We start from the raw sequence: 13,245 nt of genomic DNA, 5'->3' as shown, positions 1-13,245 counted from the left end.
GTTCAAATAGTTTGTGTTGTTTGTGAATTTGATAGATTACGTATGTAACACCCAAAAGTGCTGAAAGCAAAAAGGGATCGAGTATACTCACAGTGGTTGGTCGTGGATTGAGAGGAGCACTGAGAATAGGTTAGCCTGAATAGTTCGATAACAATACAATGAGTAATGCGGAAAAAGTGAACAGTGGAAACTGGATCGGATAGACCATTCGATCGGACGGCTGTTCGATCGAGTGGGCTGTTCGATTGGGTTAAAGTCCGTTCGAACGTCCCGTTCGATCGGCCGGCTGGCTCGATCGGCTGGTTCCTTCAAGTGGATTGTTTCTTCCTTTGATGTGAAGGATGTGTTTGTGTATGATGGTTTGTACTTTTGAAGTTTTTGCAGCATTACCTTTCAAGTTGGCCGATCGAACAGTCCGTTCGATCGGTTGGTCCAACCGATCGGTTAGCATTGCACACTTGGTAAGTTGTCACTCGATCGGGTGGCATGCTCGGTCGGGTGACATTCCAATGTTTCGAAGAGGTTAAGTGTTGAAGTATAGTATCTCATGATTCGAGCAGTAATGTTCAATCGAGTGGCGTAGTCGATCGAACAGTACCTCGTCAATACTACACTTTTGTGAGTTGGTGGGTCTAAGTGCTAGTCGATCGGTTAGCCCGGTCGATCGGCTGGCTTAGTCGTTCGGTTGGGCTGTTCGTTCGAATAGCCTAACCGTTCGGCCAGCTTCTGACCTGGTTAGTCCGTCACCTAGCACTTGGTTATTTCCCGTTATTTTATTGATGTTTTAAAGATAGTTTGACCACAAGTTGAACCATAAAAACCTCAGCCTTTACTCTACTCACTGACTCGGCTGGAATCACCCAAGCTCGGTCAGGGAGCGTTCAAGGACCTAAGTTTAACGTTTAACTCGTAATCGGTAATCTCGTGGTGAAGTCCGAATCTTGAACCATGTGTTTGTTTAGAATGATTTATGGGTCGGTTCAAGCTTCGTTTTCGCCGGTTTGAGTGTAAAAGAGTTGAAAGATAGATGGAAACCCGTCTTTCAATCCTTTTCCACCGTGAAATGTTAAGATCTTTGGTAGATTTTAGGTTGTTCATGTGGAAATCGGTTAGATCTAAGTTATTCATGGTGGAATGATGCCAAACTTAGTGTTCTTGAAGAACACCATGATGACATCACCCAAGAACACCTAGATCTTGGTGATTTCACGGTTGGAATTCAGATTTTGAAAGATAGAAAGGTGGAGAATCGTTTAAGGATCAAAAACGTACAAAGATTGGAGTAAAATACTTACAGGTTTGAGAGAAATCTGAGAAATGGCGAGAATAGAAGGCTGGTCGGTCAGAGCTTTTCCAAAAGTGGAAAGCTTGACAAGGACAGCCCTATTTATAGGCTTCCAAAAGTGGAAAGGGTTGGCTGATCGAACAGCATCCCTGATCGAGCGGCTGCCCGATCGAACAGCCTGTTCGATCGGCTAGCCTGTTCGATCAGGTTGCCCTGTTCGATCGGCTTGCCTGGTTTTGAGTGTTTCGCGACGATTTTTGATATTTCGAGTTCGATAGTTGAGGAGTAGAGTAGGATAGAGTTTCTATTCAGATTACTTTCAGTCCCAACTACTATATCTAACATACAAGCATCCTTACAACCTATTTTCAAAGTCGGTTTCGATTGAGTTTGATTATCCTTCGAGTCTCGATTGATTTGATTGATTCACCACACTCTTTAACATAAAAGTAACATGCACAAGTAACACGTAAGGCACACACACACGTATAAAAGCATTAAAATTATCCACACTTGAGTTCGATGATTGATTTGATTAGCTTGATTATTGATTGACTAGCTTTATTGCATTGTTACTTCCTATCATTCACAGTCGGTCGTTGATTCCCAGTTCGATTATCGGCCGATTAGTTTGATTATACAACACTTACTCCAAATAATATGAAAATCAAAATGAAACTAAAATAAAATTAATCTTTATTGATCTTTAATTCCAATAACAGTCAACTCTTGACTTTGACTTTGACTTTTGGGAAAACACGGGGTGTTACACTTTTAATGGCAATCTTGAATAAAAAAAAGGATGATTTATATCAACATGTAAGTTAGATAATAGGCTCTCACAAAATTTATTTAATAAATAGATTTTCATGTATCTATATAATAATTATAACAAACAAATGAATATTCAAATGAATTATTATCTTTAATTAACAAATGTTCTATTCATCACCGCAAGTTATGGAAATTAGAATGGTTGCTAAATGGAAGTATGGAGGTTACGTAGCTGTTAAAGAAAAGTCATATGGACTTAATTCAATTTTCTTTTTACATGTTTTACCCTAAGATATTAGGCTATTATGACTCAAAGAAGTAGAAAAATGAACCCTAACATTATTAATTATTGTTTTAAAAATAATAATAATCCTTTTGTTGAATTTGAAATTAATTACACTCGTTTAGAACTGATATAATTAATCGATATTTATTAGTTTTGGGTTTTCAAATTTTCGGGTATTACAGTCATTAAGCGCAGGATCTGAGGTGCCAGTCCCCAGATGAATGGCTCCATCCTTTCCATCTCTGGTTCTACTAGGTATGGAACAACTCGCGACAAATCGTGAAGTCTCTGCACGTACTCCGCCACTTTTGGTCCTTCCATCATTAGCTTCCAGAATTCGAATCCCAGCTTCTGGATTGCCATCTGGGAGCAAAACTCCCCTCGCATCATTTCCTTCAACTCATCCCATGTTAAAGCATTCGTAGCAGCTCTGCCCTTTATTCGAACCTGAGAGTTCCACCATGACAGGGCCCCATCTTGAAACGATCCTAATGCATATGGGACTTGTTGCTCTGGCGTACATCTGCTCATTCGCAAAACAGAATCCATGTCTTCAGTCCATTTCACAAAGGCTATGGCACCTCCAGTGTCGTCGAAATTCGGAGGCTTGCAGTCAAGGAACTTCCAGTAGGTATAGCCATGAGGTGGGCTGTTCCCTGAGGTACCCCGCCCCCGCTATGTTCAGGGCGCAGGGCCTCGTGCTGTTCTATCACTTGTGAAATCCGATCTTGTAGTTCGGCCTCTGTCGTGGGCAATCGTGTTTCTCTTTGTGGAGACATCTTCTAAAAGAAGATTGTGTCGGTCAGGTCATAATAAGTATAGTAAGTACATGGCATGCACACGTAATAATATTTATCAACGCAAGTAAACACATAACATCCCAATCATAACGTAAACAAGTAATTCAACAATGTATGTAATGAGAATGTTGCGATTGAGCTTTCATATATCAATGGCCACAAATACAATTTTACATGTTCTACAATGTACCATACATCAAAAGGGACTACAGGGTCACATCACCCTTGTCCACATCGTCTATCAAACTACAATAGTCAAAAGTAAAAAGAGTGGTCTTCAAAAAGGTTGTGCAAGTGGGCTCAATAGCTACACTCTCACCAAAAGTATGCTACCTGCATAAAACCAAAAACTGCTATGCTGATGGTGGAGGAGGAGGAGGTGGAGGGACGAAAAGTAGACTGCGCACATGCGCTAACTCCTCCTCAAGAGCATGAACGGTACGCAGCAGGTAACTAATCTGCTGCTCCATAGTAAGAAAATGAACGTCAAAATCTGGGTATGGCAGAAGAGGAGCAAGTGGAGTCGCAAACGGTGACTGACAAGGACAAGGTGGAGGACGTGGAATCCTCTCTAACTCCATGACTCTACGGCACAACAACTCCTGCTGGAGCTGTAACGACAAAAGCATATCATCCCTTGTGTAACCAGTGTAATGTGAAGGATAGTATGGATCAGAAACAGGCATCGTGTTAGGCGGAAACCAAATAAGTGGCTCGCCCGATGGTGCAGAAGTAAAAGGAGTTGTATGTGAAAACTGTGGCATGAAGGGAAAAGCTGCTGACACAGGAGAAATATGGCCAGACGACTGGCTCGACGGTCCTTCCCCCGGACGAGGTGGAGGGATATCCTATAAGAACGTGATTGACAGATCGGTGCAGTGTGTGGCAGACACATGTGGATGAATTGGGGCGATATCAACAGGTGCATGGGTGGGTGCAGGTGGGGGAGTAACAGGCCTAACAAAAGGAGGCAAGTCATCGTCGTCCTCTATCCACCCATTACGGGTGAATGCATAATAGGGATCTATCTGGGTTGCAAAAGGAGCATGGTCAACAGGTGCAGGGATCGGGTCAGGTAAAGGTGGTGCAACATCTGGTATATCAACAGGTACAGGGTCATGCTCAGGCAGAGGACCGTGAGCAGGTATAGGCTCGGGTGCAATCATAGGCTCAGGGTCGACTGGTGCTAGCTCAAGATCAGCGGGTACATCAAAAAGCTGATCATCAGGAATGAAGTCAACCTCATGCTCAGGATCAATGTTAGGATCAAACTCATCATCAAACTTGAAGTCCTGAACAGGTGCAGCAGACATAACGGTGTCAGAACCAGAATCAGTGTGATAACGCTGCAATCCCAATGCGTGCAAAGTAGTAGATGACATAGACTCGAATGAATCAGGACCAGAATGGTCAGACGAAATCTCGATGATCGGAATCTCAATAAGCGGAACAGCAACGACATCATCGACTGGAGCTCCATCACCCTAGGCACACCCTCAGGGAGGCCCTCAATAAAAAGATCGATATCATCGTTATGCAAAGCATCAAGAGGCAGATCCTCGAGAGGAAATGCGGCAAGAGGGAGAGGAGCGGGGATCGGAACAAGAAGTAGATCCTCGCCAGGAAAACCATCAGCTAGCGGTATAATGTCGCCCAGGTCAGGTAAAGCAAACGGCTGAAAATCATCGTCATCGCTACTCTCAGTGTCAGATGTCAAAATCTCAGGGTCCGGGACAACCTCATCGTCTGAAACTATGGCCATAGGGTCTATGGTATCTGACAGCTCACTCTCAGATGAGGACATGGTGTCTGTAACAAACCAATCACAACATATGCACATATATCAACCATCATCAAATAAGCATGTAAACAGTAACAATGTAAGCATGTACTCATCCTAGTCTTCCCAGACTATCCCACCTAGCCTCTCAGACTGAACTACCTAGCCTCTCAGACTAAAACCTCCCCACTTTCTCAAACTGACTACCCAGTCTCTCAGACTAAACTTCTCTAGTTTCTTAGACTCAATTTCCCCAGTCTCTTAGACTCAATTTCCCCAGTCTCTTAGACTGAACCATAAACATAACCTTGAAATGTGTTTTGTGCCTTTTGTTTGTAAAAATGTTTGTCTCCTGGATCTGGACGTTTTGTGTATGCAATGTAAACATGTTTGAAAACATTTTCGTGAGAGCCCTAATGATCGTAGTCTAGACTCGAGAAAGAATCCTAGTTCGCTACGATCGAAGCTCTGATACCAGGCTGTCACACCCTGACTTTTGCGGAAGCGTGATTATTGGTGTGACTTTCTTAATACCATAGCATTCAATCATAACAACGCTATATGATAAAACCATAAGATGTTCATCCATTAATTAAGTTTAAAAACAACATAACATACTTGTCTGAAACGTTGACACTAAATTCAAGTTACAAACCACAACATGTTTAAATGAGTTCACAAAGACTCAACAAAAGACCTTAAATAAAACCGAGTTTAGGAACATGTATCCCGTCCAGGAATAAGATACATCTCCCAAACCCTACGACCACGGATGACATCCTTTATTCATGACGCAGCTTGAAAACATCCAAACACCTGCCAGATCCACTTAGTTCCCTGAAATACATGTAATTTGAAAACATCAACAAAAGTTGAGCGAGTTCATGTGTTTGTGTATGAATAAACCTTTAAAGTATGTCTGTATGTATGTATGTCCCTGGTATGTAGCAATAAGGAAAAACAGATCACCAATGGTTTGCAAGGCCAATGGCATGTGTGAAATGGTGCAGGAAAACTCAAACCTAGCGGAATTTTGCCACGGCATTAGCATGTGGACATAGTCACCACATGGGCCACCCTGATCCTCATGGGTGTGGGCTCGCTACATCCAAATAGATCTATCACCCATGTCCCTCGGTCCTACGACGAGGATTAATGGCCTTAAGTGTTGTACCCACCTTTCACGTGATCAAGCAGTAACCTTCCTTAGCTAACCATACCATGTATAAAATGTTTGTAAACAATTGTAACATGTATTTCACCACCGGAGTTATAAAACTGAAAATAGTTAAAAGAAAAGGGGGACATGAACTCACAGTTTTGCGTCTTCGGTACTCTTAACCCAAATCTCCTCAGCAAACACGACTACCTACAATGTACTAGGGTCTATTAGACGAACGAGCCGTGCCTTGCCTTAGTGTTTATTTTTTTGAGTTACGTTACTTTTGTGTCTTCAATATTATTCCAAGTTATAATTACTTGTTAAAATAAAAATATTTTAACTCTAAATTATATCAAATTTTGGAATAATTTGTTAAACAATATTCTTGTAACAACACCTCTCAAGTATTTATTTTCGTATTTCTTTCCCAAGGATGGGGGTATCTCATACAGGTATTTTCGTATTCTTGTATTTGTAGTCTCAAAATAATATATTTTCAAGTCTCACTTTAGAAAATATATATAACTCATTTTGTCCAAAAATAATGTATTTCAAGGAAATATATGTTTTTCTCAAAAACCATATGTCTTCTAATATTCTAAGAAAATATATTTTTACTTCCAAAAATAATATATTTTCTCCTTGTCGAAAATATGATATAACTTGGTAATATTTACAAAAATCATACTTTCATTTCTTTTGTATCCAAAATAGTATTTACCAAAAATATATTTATAACGGTATTTTCCGGTATATTTTGTAAGTTACGTTCTTGCGTTCGGTTTCACAATATTAAGTGTGTAACTTATATATTTGTTCCTTGTGATTTTTGGTAATATTTTTGGACTGTAAATTTCTTGGTATTTGTTAAGTCATATTATTTTAAATCCTAAAATACTATAACTAATACACAAAGTATACAAATAATCACACACAATGTGTCTTTAGTGTAAATATATATTCTAAATACATATTTTTCCATTTTTATTTATAAAAACCAACCTCCAATACTTGTATTTTTGTAACAAAATCTATGGCAAAGTTTATATTGAAAACCATAGTTAAAACACACTTGTAAATATTTGTTTAGAAAATATTTTTCTAAGTGTTTATATTTTTAGAAAATTTTGCCATAGTTTCCCCTAAAAATGGAGGTGTCCATACTATCAAAGCATATCATTTTCTTTTCAAAATCATCACAAACAATCAACAATCAATCTACACTTACCGAGTGCCAAAACAATGCTATCTACATAATAATCATGAACTTGAACTTTCATAAAAGCTTGTAGTAACTTGGTAGTGTGTTTAGTAAGTTTAGTTACCCTTTAAAGTGTGTTTATTTCTTTAAAAATCTCATTCTTAAAGGATTTAGGTGTTTACAACTTACTAGATGATTTTTCCAAAAATCATTCTTTTGAATTTTTCTTGTAAACAATGTATTCTTATACTTGTTTCACCACTAGAAACATGGTTAGTTTCTTTAAAAACAATGTTTATGTAAATCTTGTTATTTAACTTGGTTCCTTTGGAAAACTATTTATGTCTAGTAAACATGTTACATACTACATCATTCACAAAAATCATTTTCATTTTTTTTTCAAGTTCATGAAAACAATAAGCATGATGATCTTGTCTTTCACAAGATCACCACCTTAACTTACTAGATCATGTGTTTAATCACAATCTAGTAGGTTTCTTATGATGTCTAACATCACTAACATAAATCGTCAATCATCAAGAAGCAAATAAACATAAATCAACATGTATTCATATGTTAAATAGCTTATGTTAAAGTTTCATGATCAAGTTCTTTAGTGTTCATCAAGATTAACAATGTTCATCAACTATTAATCATCAAAATATGAAGTAAATTCAAGTGATATGAAGCTTACCACTAGCGCAAGGGCTAGGGAAGAACACTAGAAGATGTAGATGACAAATGTGTTGGATAAAAGCTATTGGGAGAGGTCCTTCAAGATCCACAAGCTCCAAACCTCCTTAAACACCTTCTTACACCTTAGGATGATCTTGGAATGGATAAAAAATGGATGAAAATGATGGTGGTGTTTGGGTGGGTTTCGGCCGAGAGGAGGGCAAGGGAGGAGAGGGAGATGAGTGGGGTGAAGTGTGAGAGCTCTAATCCATCATGTGCAACTTATAACCAAGTTTAGGGTATTATCCAAAGGTTAATATGTCTGGTAAGTACAATACAAGATCTTGATCATATCTAAGGAAGATCAAGTAAGATTACACAAGATCAAAGGTGGAGCCACTTAGGTGACCGTCCACCATGGGGGGGGGGTCTTGGTTAGTGTTGAATGATAAGTTAAGTTATTTAGTTGGAAGTTAAGTGTATTAGTTAGTGTCCATGCATATGATGTGTTATATAGCATGTTAGGGTGTTCGGTGTGACAACTGTGCTCTGTAATCGATGTACGATATAAAACAATGTTGGTTATTAATAAAACAATGTGCTTTGGTGTTATTATATGTGTTTTGGTGTTATTTTGTGTGTATTTGTGTTTGGTGATTTTACAATTCGATTCAATTCCAATTTCAAGCTTTAAATCGCTTTCTGGAAGGTTATACGCGCACTGATGCGTAAATATAACCAGTTTAATGCAACAAACACTCCGGAATAGTGAAATAGGCTTAACATATCTTAAACAACCTCCACATAACTTAGAAATAAGTTCTGGATGGTTTGGTGTGTTAAAATCAACCTTGTTCGATCGCAGGGACTATTTGTGTCAAACTGTGAAACTATACCGATTTGTGTAGTAACGAACACTCCGGAACTTGATCATAAGTTAAACATACCATAAATATCCTTTACATAGCTTAGAAATAGGCTTTGAGGGGTTCGGTATGCTAAAATGAACGTATTTGATCAATAGAGACTAAAAGCGTCAAAAGTGCATAAGTTTGCATTTTTGCGCATATCTTACGTCCTGTATATATCCGGACATCCAAAAATTTATGTAATCATTAAAATATTTTATTTTAGTGATTGGCATGATAAAATTCCATTCGTCTCTTAATTTGGATCGTTTTTGCGTTCGTTACGACTTCCGTCGTAATTAACCGAATACGCAACCGTACGGCCAAACGAACCGACATCCGTGATGTCTTTGAGCATATTTTAAGTTCCCTATACTTTAATATCATTTTAGAGCCTTTAAATGAGGTTAAAGGGGTTTAAAAGTGCCAAAAAATCAAGTTTTACAAGTGTAGGGACCATTTTTGAAATTTCTGGTAGATACATTGAACTTGGTCCATTTTTTTAGGCACCCATGGTATTTCAAAACAATGTGCCACACATGGGTGGTTTTGATCCTTGTTTTGCAATACCATTTGATGGTTTTAAGTATTCCCATGGTTTTGAAAACCATGTGCCCACATGTAAGGTCTAGATCAAAGCACGTTTTTCGACGAACGATCTTAACGGTACTTGAATTCCTATAAATACCCAAACCCATTTCACTCCCAAAGCACACTTGAATCTGATTTTTGCTCTCTAAGTTGAAGTTTATGCTTCATACCTGAGAGTAAATCGGATCAAGAGCTTGCGGGGACCTTCTGTAAGTATTCTTTCGTTCTTTTCATTCATTTCTATCGTTAAAGTCAAACTGTGTTTGACTTTCTGCTTTGACCAGTTTATGGTCAACGCGAAGTTTGTTTGAACTTCATAACGTGAGCGTAATCATGATGGTTATAGTCCCTAGTAGCTATACCTACTGATTACCATGTTATCTAGGCTCAGTGGCGAGTCGTAGTTTCGGCCAAAATGCGTTTTCTAGCGTATTTTGTAACCAAACTACTCTAGGATGTCAAAACCGTTTGTTTTGATATCAAAACCTGTTTTCTAACTTAACTAAACATGTTTCGACATGTTTAGCTCGTCACTTTTAGATTAGTGCTTGTGTAGAGTCGTAAGTCAAGCGGACTAAACACCCGCTTAGACTTTCGAACACGACCCATTTGGTCGATCATTAGGATCCGACCAAACATGTTTAGTGACCATAGTAGCGTAGGGAATAGCCTTCCGAGGTTATACCTTATGGTCACTTAGGTTTGATTAGTCGCATGATAAGTAATTTATATGCCTTTGGTAAATTACCAAAATACCCTTTTCATACATAATTGGTAATTAAGCATATGTAACCTAAAATTTTGACACGTAACTGATTATGTAACATAATTAAACATGTATGGGCATATAATACTTGTCATAGGACTAGTTAGACATCTCGAACGCGCATTGCACGCACGACGCGTTAAAGTAGCGTAAGCTACCTTAATGGGTCACGATGGGTCGAAAGCACTAGGGTTAGGTTTCAATTTAGAATGTAGGCTTTGTCAAACCATATCACATGAGTTCCAACACTCACTTGGTTTACAAGACCTCATTCTGTCCGATCTTCCGATTTAGGCGTCTATTGTTTGACTAGTGGTTCGATTACTAGGTGCTACTTGATTTCTCTGATTTGCTTGAGTTTGTTGGAATTCTATTTGATCGAGGATACTTTGCACTTCATGTGAGTACATAGTTCCCCTATTTTACTGTTTTTAAATGTTTTGGGGTGATTCATATGTACGAAATGTTTTCAAAGTTTAAACGAGGATTTCAAACGATTTTTACTAAACTAAGAACGATTTCGATAAAGTGAACAAACTTGTTGGTTGTAGTTACATAACGAATGACATTCATTAGCATTGATCAAGCCGACCAGTATTAGGTTATGGTACCATAGGATCTGACAAATCCCGTTACTTTACTACACCCATGGTTATGTGTGGGGGTTGTGGGTAGCGACTGAATCTGATGTTAGTTAATTTACCCTTTGGTGGTTTGTTAACGCGAGAAGCGAGACGCGAGGTGATCGAGTCACAAAGGTTTGAATGTTGTTAGCGAGACGACCATATATAGTTTTTCACAAATTAAAACGAGGACGATTTAAACGATTTGAATGAGTTAACGATTTGGAAACGAATTGGAAAACGATTTTAACAAGTTAAACTATTTGGGTAAACGATTGGTTTTTGGTTAGTGTTTAGATAACGGGACGGGTGTGATATGGTGAAAACATGGTGGATACGCCGCTGGTACTTCCTATATATAAGTGTTTTCAACATATTACATAACGTGGCGTTATTTAGTTCACTTGGGTAAACGATTTTGGAACGATATCACACAAACGAGGTTTTCGAAATAATATAAACCATACGAGTTTTTACAAGATGTTTTACAAGTTGGTTTTCTAAAACAAATGTTTTTGGGGTTAAGAAGCATGGCTACGAGATTTTATAAACTATAATCAACTTGATTTGAGTTGGTTAACTATGTTGCAATACATTTTTCAAAATAAGGTTTGTATTTTGACTCTTGTAGTCTAATAAAGTCTTGCAATATATAAAACGAGCCATGATTCCGATACTCTTATAAAACCTATGTACTCGCCAGCATTTCTTTGCTGACTAAGTTTTTACATATGTTTCAGGTGTTGATGCTTGATTTCTAGGATGCATGCGTCACGTAGGATCTGGACAAGGCCTTAGTGACATAATAACTATGATAGTCAATAAGAAACTTGTTTGTTATGTGATAAGACAATATTAATATTTAATGTTATCAATAAAACGAAACACTTTTTGTATCCATGGTTATGAAACAATGGCTTCTGTTACAACACTCCCCGACGGTTCCGCCACGGTTTGTTGTCCTACGTGGTCGGGGTGTGACATTCGGGGATCATAACTAGCTTGGAAACATTAAAACAATGCTTCTAGTATAATTTTGGTGTTTCGGGTAGTGTCCGGTTGTTCGGTTAGATACCGGTTCGCTAAAATGTCAAACTATTTCGTTTAGTGTTCTTTATGCACCCTTTTGTGACACTTTTAATTCCCGACACTTAGGAAAGCATTCAGGACCATTTTGTCATATTTTTGCATGTTACAAACTTGTTAGATTGCTGATTTTTGCTGAAAAATGCGGAATTCAGCATTTTAAGTGGGTTTTAGGCACTTTCCGGCACTTAAACTATCACCTAGTGAAGCAGTTTTTGATCCTTACTTCCCTACACACCATACTAGTGTAGTACCTTGTCTCTGCCCCTTACAGGGTCTCAAAACACTGTTTGTCTATGTACTGAACATCGTCAGCATTTTTCTGAGTTATCCGCTAACTGTGCTAGCTGTGCCTTGTGCATTGTTTATGTCACCAAAGTTTGTATGTAAAAATGATCTGACAGTATGAAATGTGATGCACATGTAAGTGTGATGCAGTAATCGGAAAGCAATTAATTGTAATTCAGCACAGTCATTAAGCACTAATCAAGATTAATTAATTGTACGGATACCTGGATTTTTGACAGTTGTCACAGATGTACCAGTGGACAAAGTCAGGGAGTGTGTCAAATATATAAAGGGTTCACAAATAAGAAAAGACAGTTTTAGAAAATGTGTTGGGCAAACTTCTCTTGATGATAAAAAATGGTTTACTTCAAGATGTTCCTACAAGATGGAATTCAACATATAATATGCTTTCAAGTGCTTTGTACTATCAACTTTTTTCTGTCAATTGGAATTAAGTGATTCAAACTTCAAAAGTTATCCATATTATATTACATCCAATCTTGAAATCTTTAACAATGCAACTAAAGCATTTTCCCGATCATATTATACTACATCCAATCTTTATTTTCCTCATGTGTTCCGCATCCATATGAAGTTGGTTGAAGGATGTAGAAGTTCGGATACTTTTATGAAACAAATAGCTGAACAAATGTTTGTTAAGTTTAACAAACATTGGGCTGAATTTAATCTTGTATTAGTTGTGGCTGTCATATTTGATCCTCGATATAAATTGCGCATGTTAGAATTAGCATATAGTAGACTATATGGTGAGGAATCAGTTGAATTAACAAAGGTAAAAAGCACACTTTTTGGCATTTATGATAAATATTTGGAAAAAGAACATTGGTAAGCAACTAAACTTGCTTGTGATGTGGATAAGTCGAAGAATGTAACAAGAGTCAACCAAAAATCAATGGATTTTTGGAAGGTACAAACCATTTTCTGCATAGTATTGTTTATCATTTTCTACATAGTAGTGTTTTCTGATTGTTATTTATATTTTGTAGGAGTTTGAAATAT

The 13,245-nt window shown here is 37.9% G+C and overlaps 1 protein-coding gene across 1 annotated transcript; it reads right to left on the bottom strand.

The window, feature by feature from the left end:
• Positions 1-3,993: 3,993 nt before the first annotated feature.
• On the bottom strand, positions 3,994-4,949 carry LOC110919471. The gene is made up of 2 exons (XM_022163737.1): positions 4,629-4,949; positions 3,994-4,491 (listed from the first exon to the last, which is right to left on the bottom strand). Exons 1-2 carry the CDS (start codon positions 4,947-4,949, stop codon positions 3,994-3,996), a joined length of 819 nt encoding a protein of 272 aa, XP_022019429.1.
• Between the last annotated feature and the right edge of the window lie 8,296 nt (positions 4,950-13,245).

Source organism: Helianthus annuus, chromosome 16, assembly GCF_002127325.2.
Source record: "Helianthus annuus cultivar XRQ/B chromosome 16, HanXRQr2.0-SUNRISE, whole genome shotgun sequence".
Lineage (NCBI taxonomy): Eukaryota > Viridiplantae > Streptophyta > Magnoliopsida > Asterales > Asteraceae > Helianthus > Helianthus annuus.
This window is presented reverse-complemented; position numbering and strand designations above follow the sequence as displayed.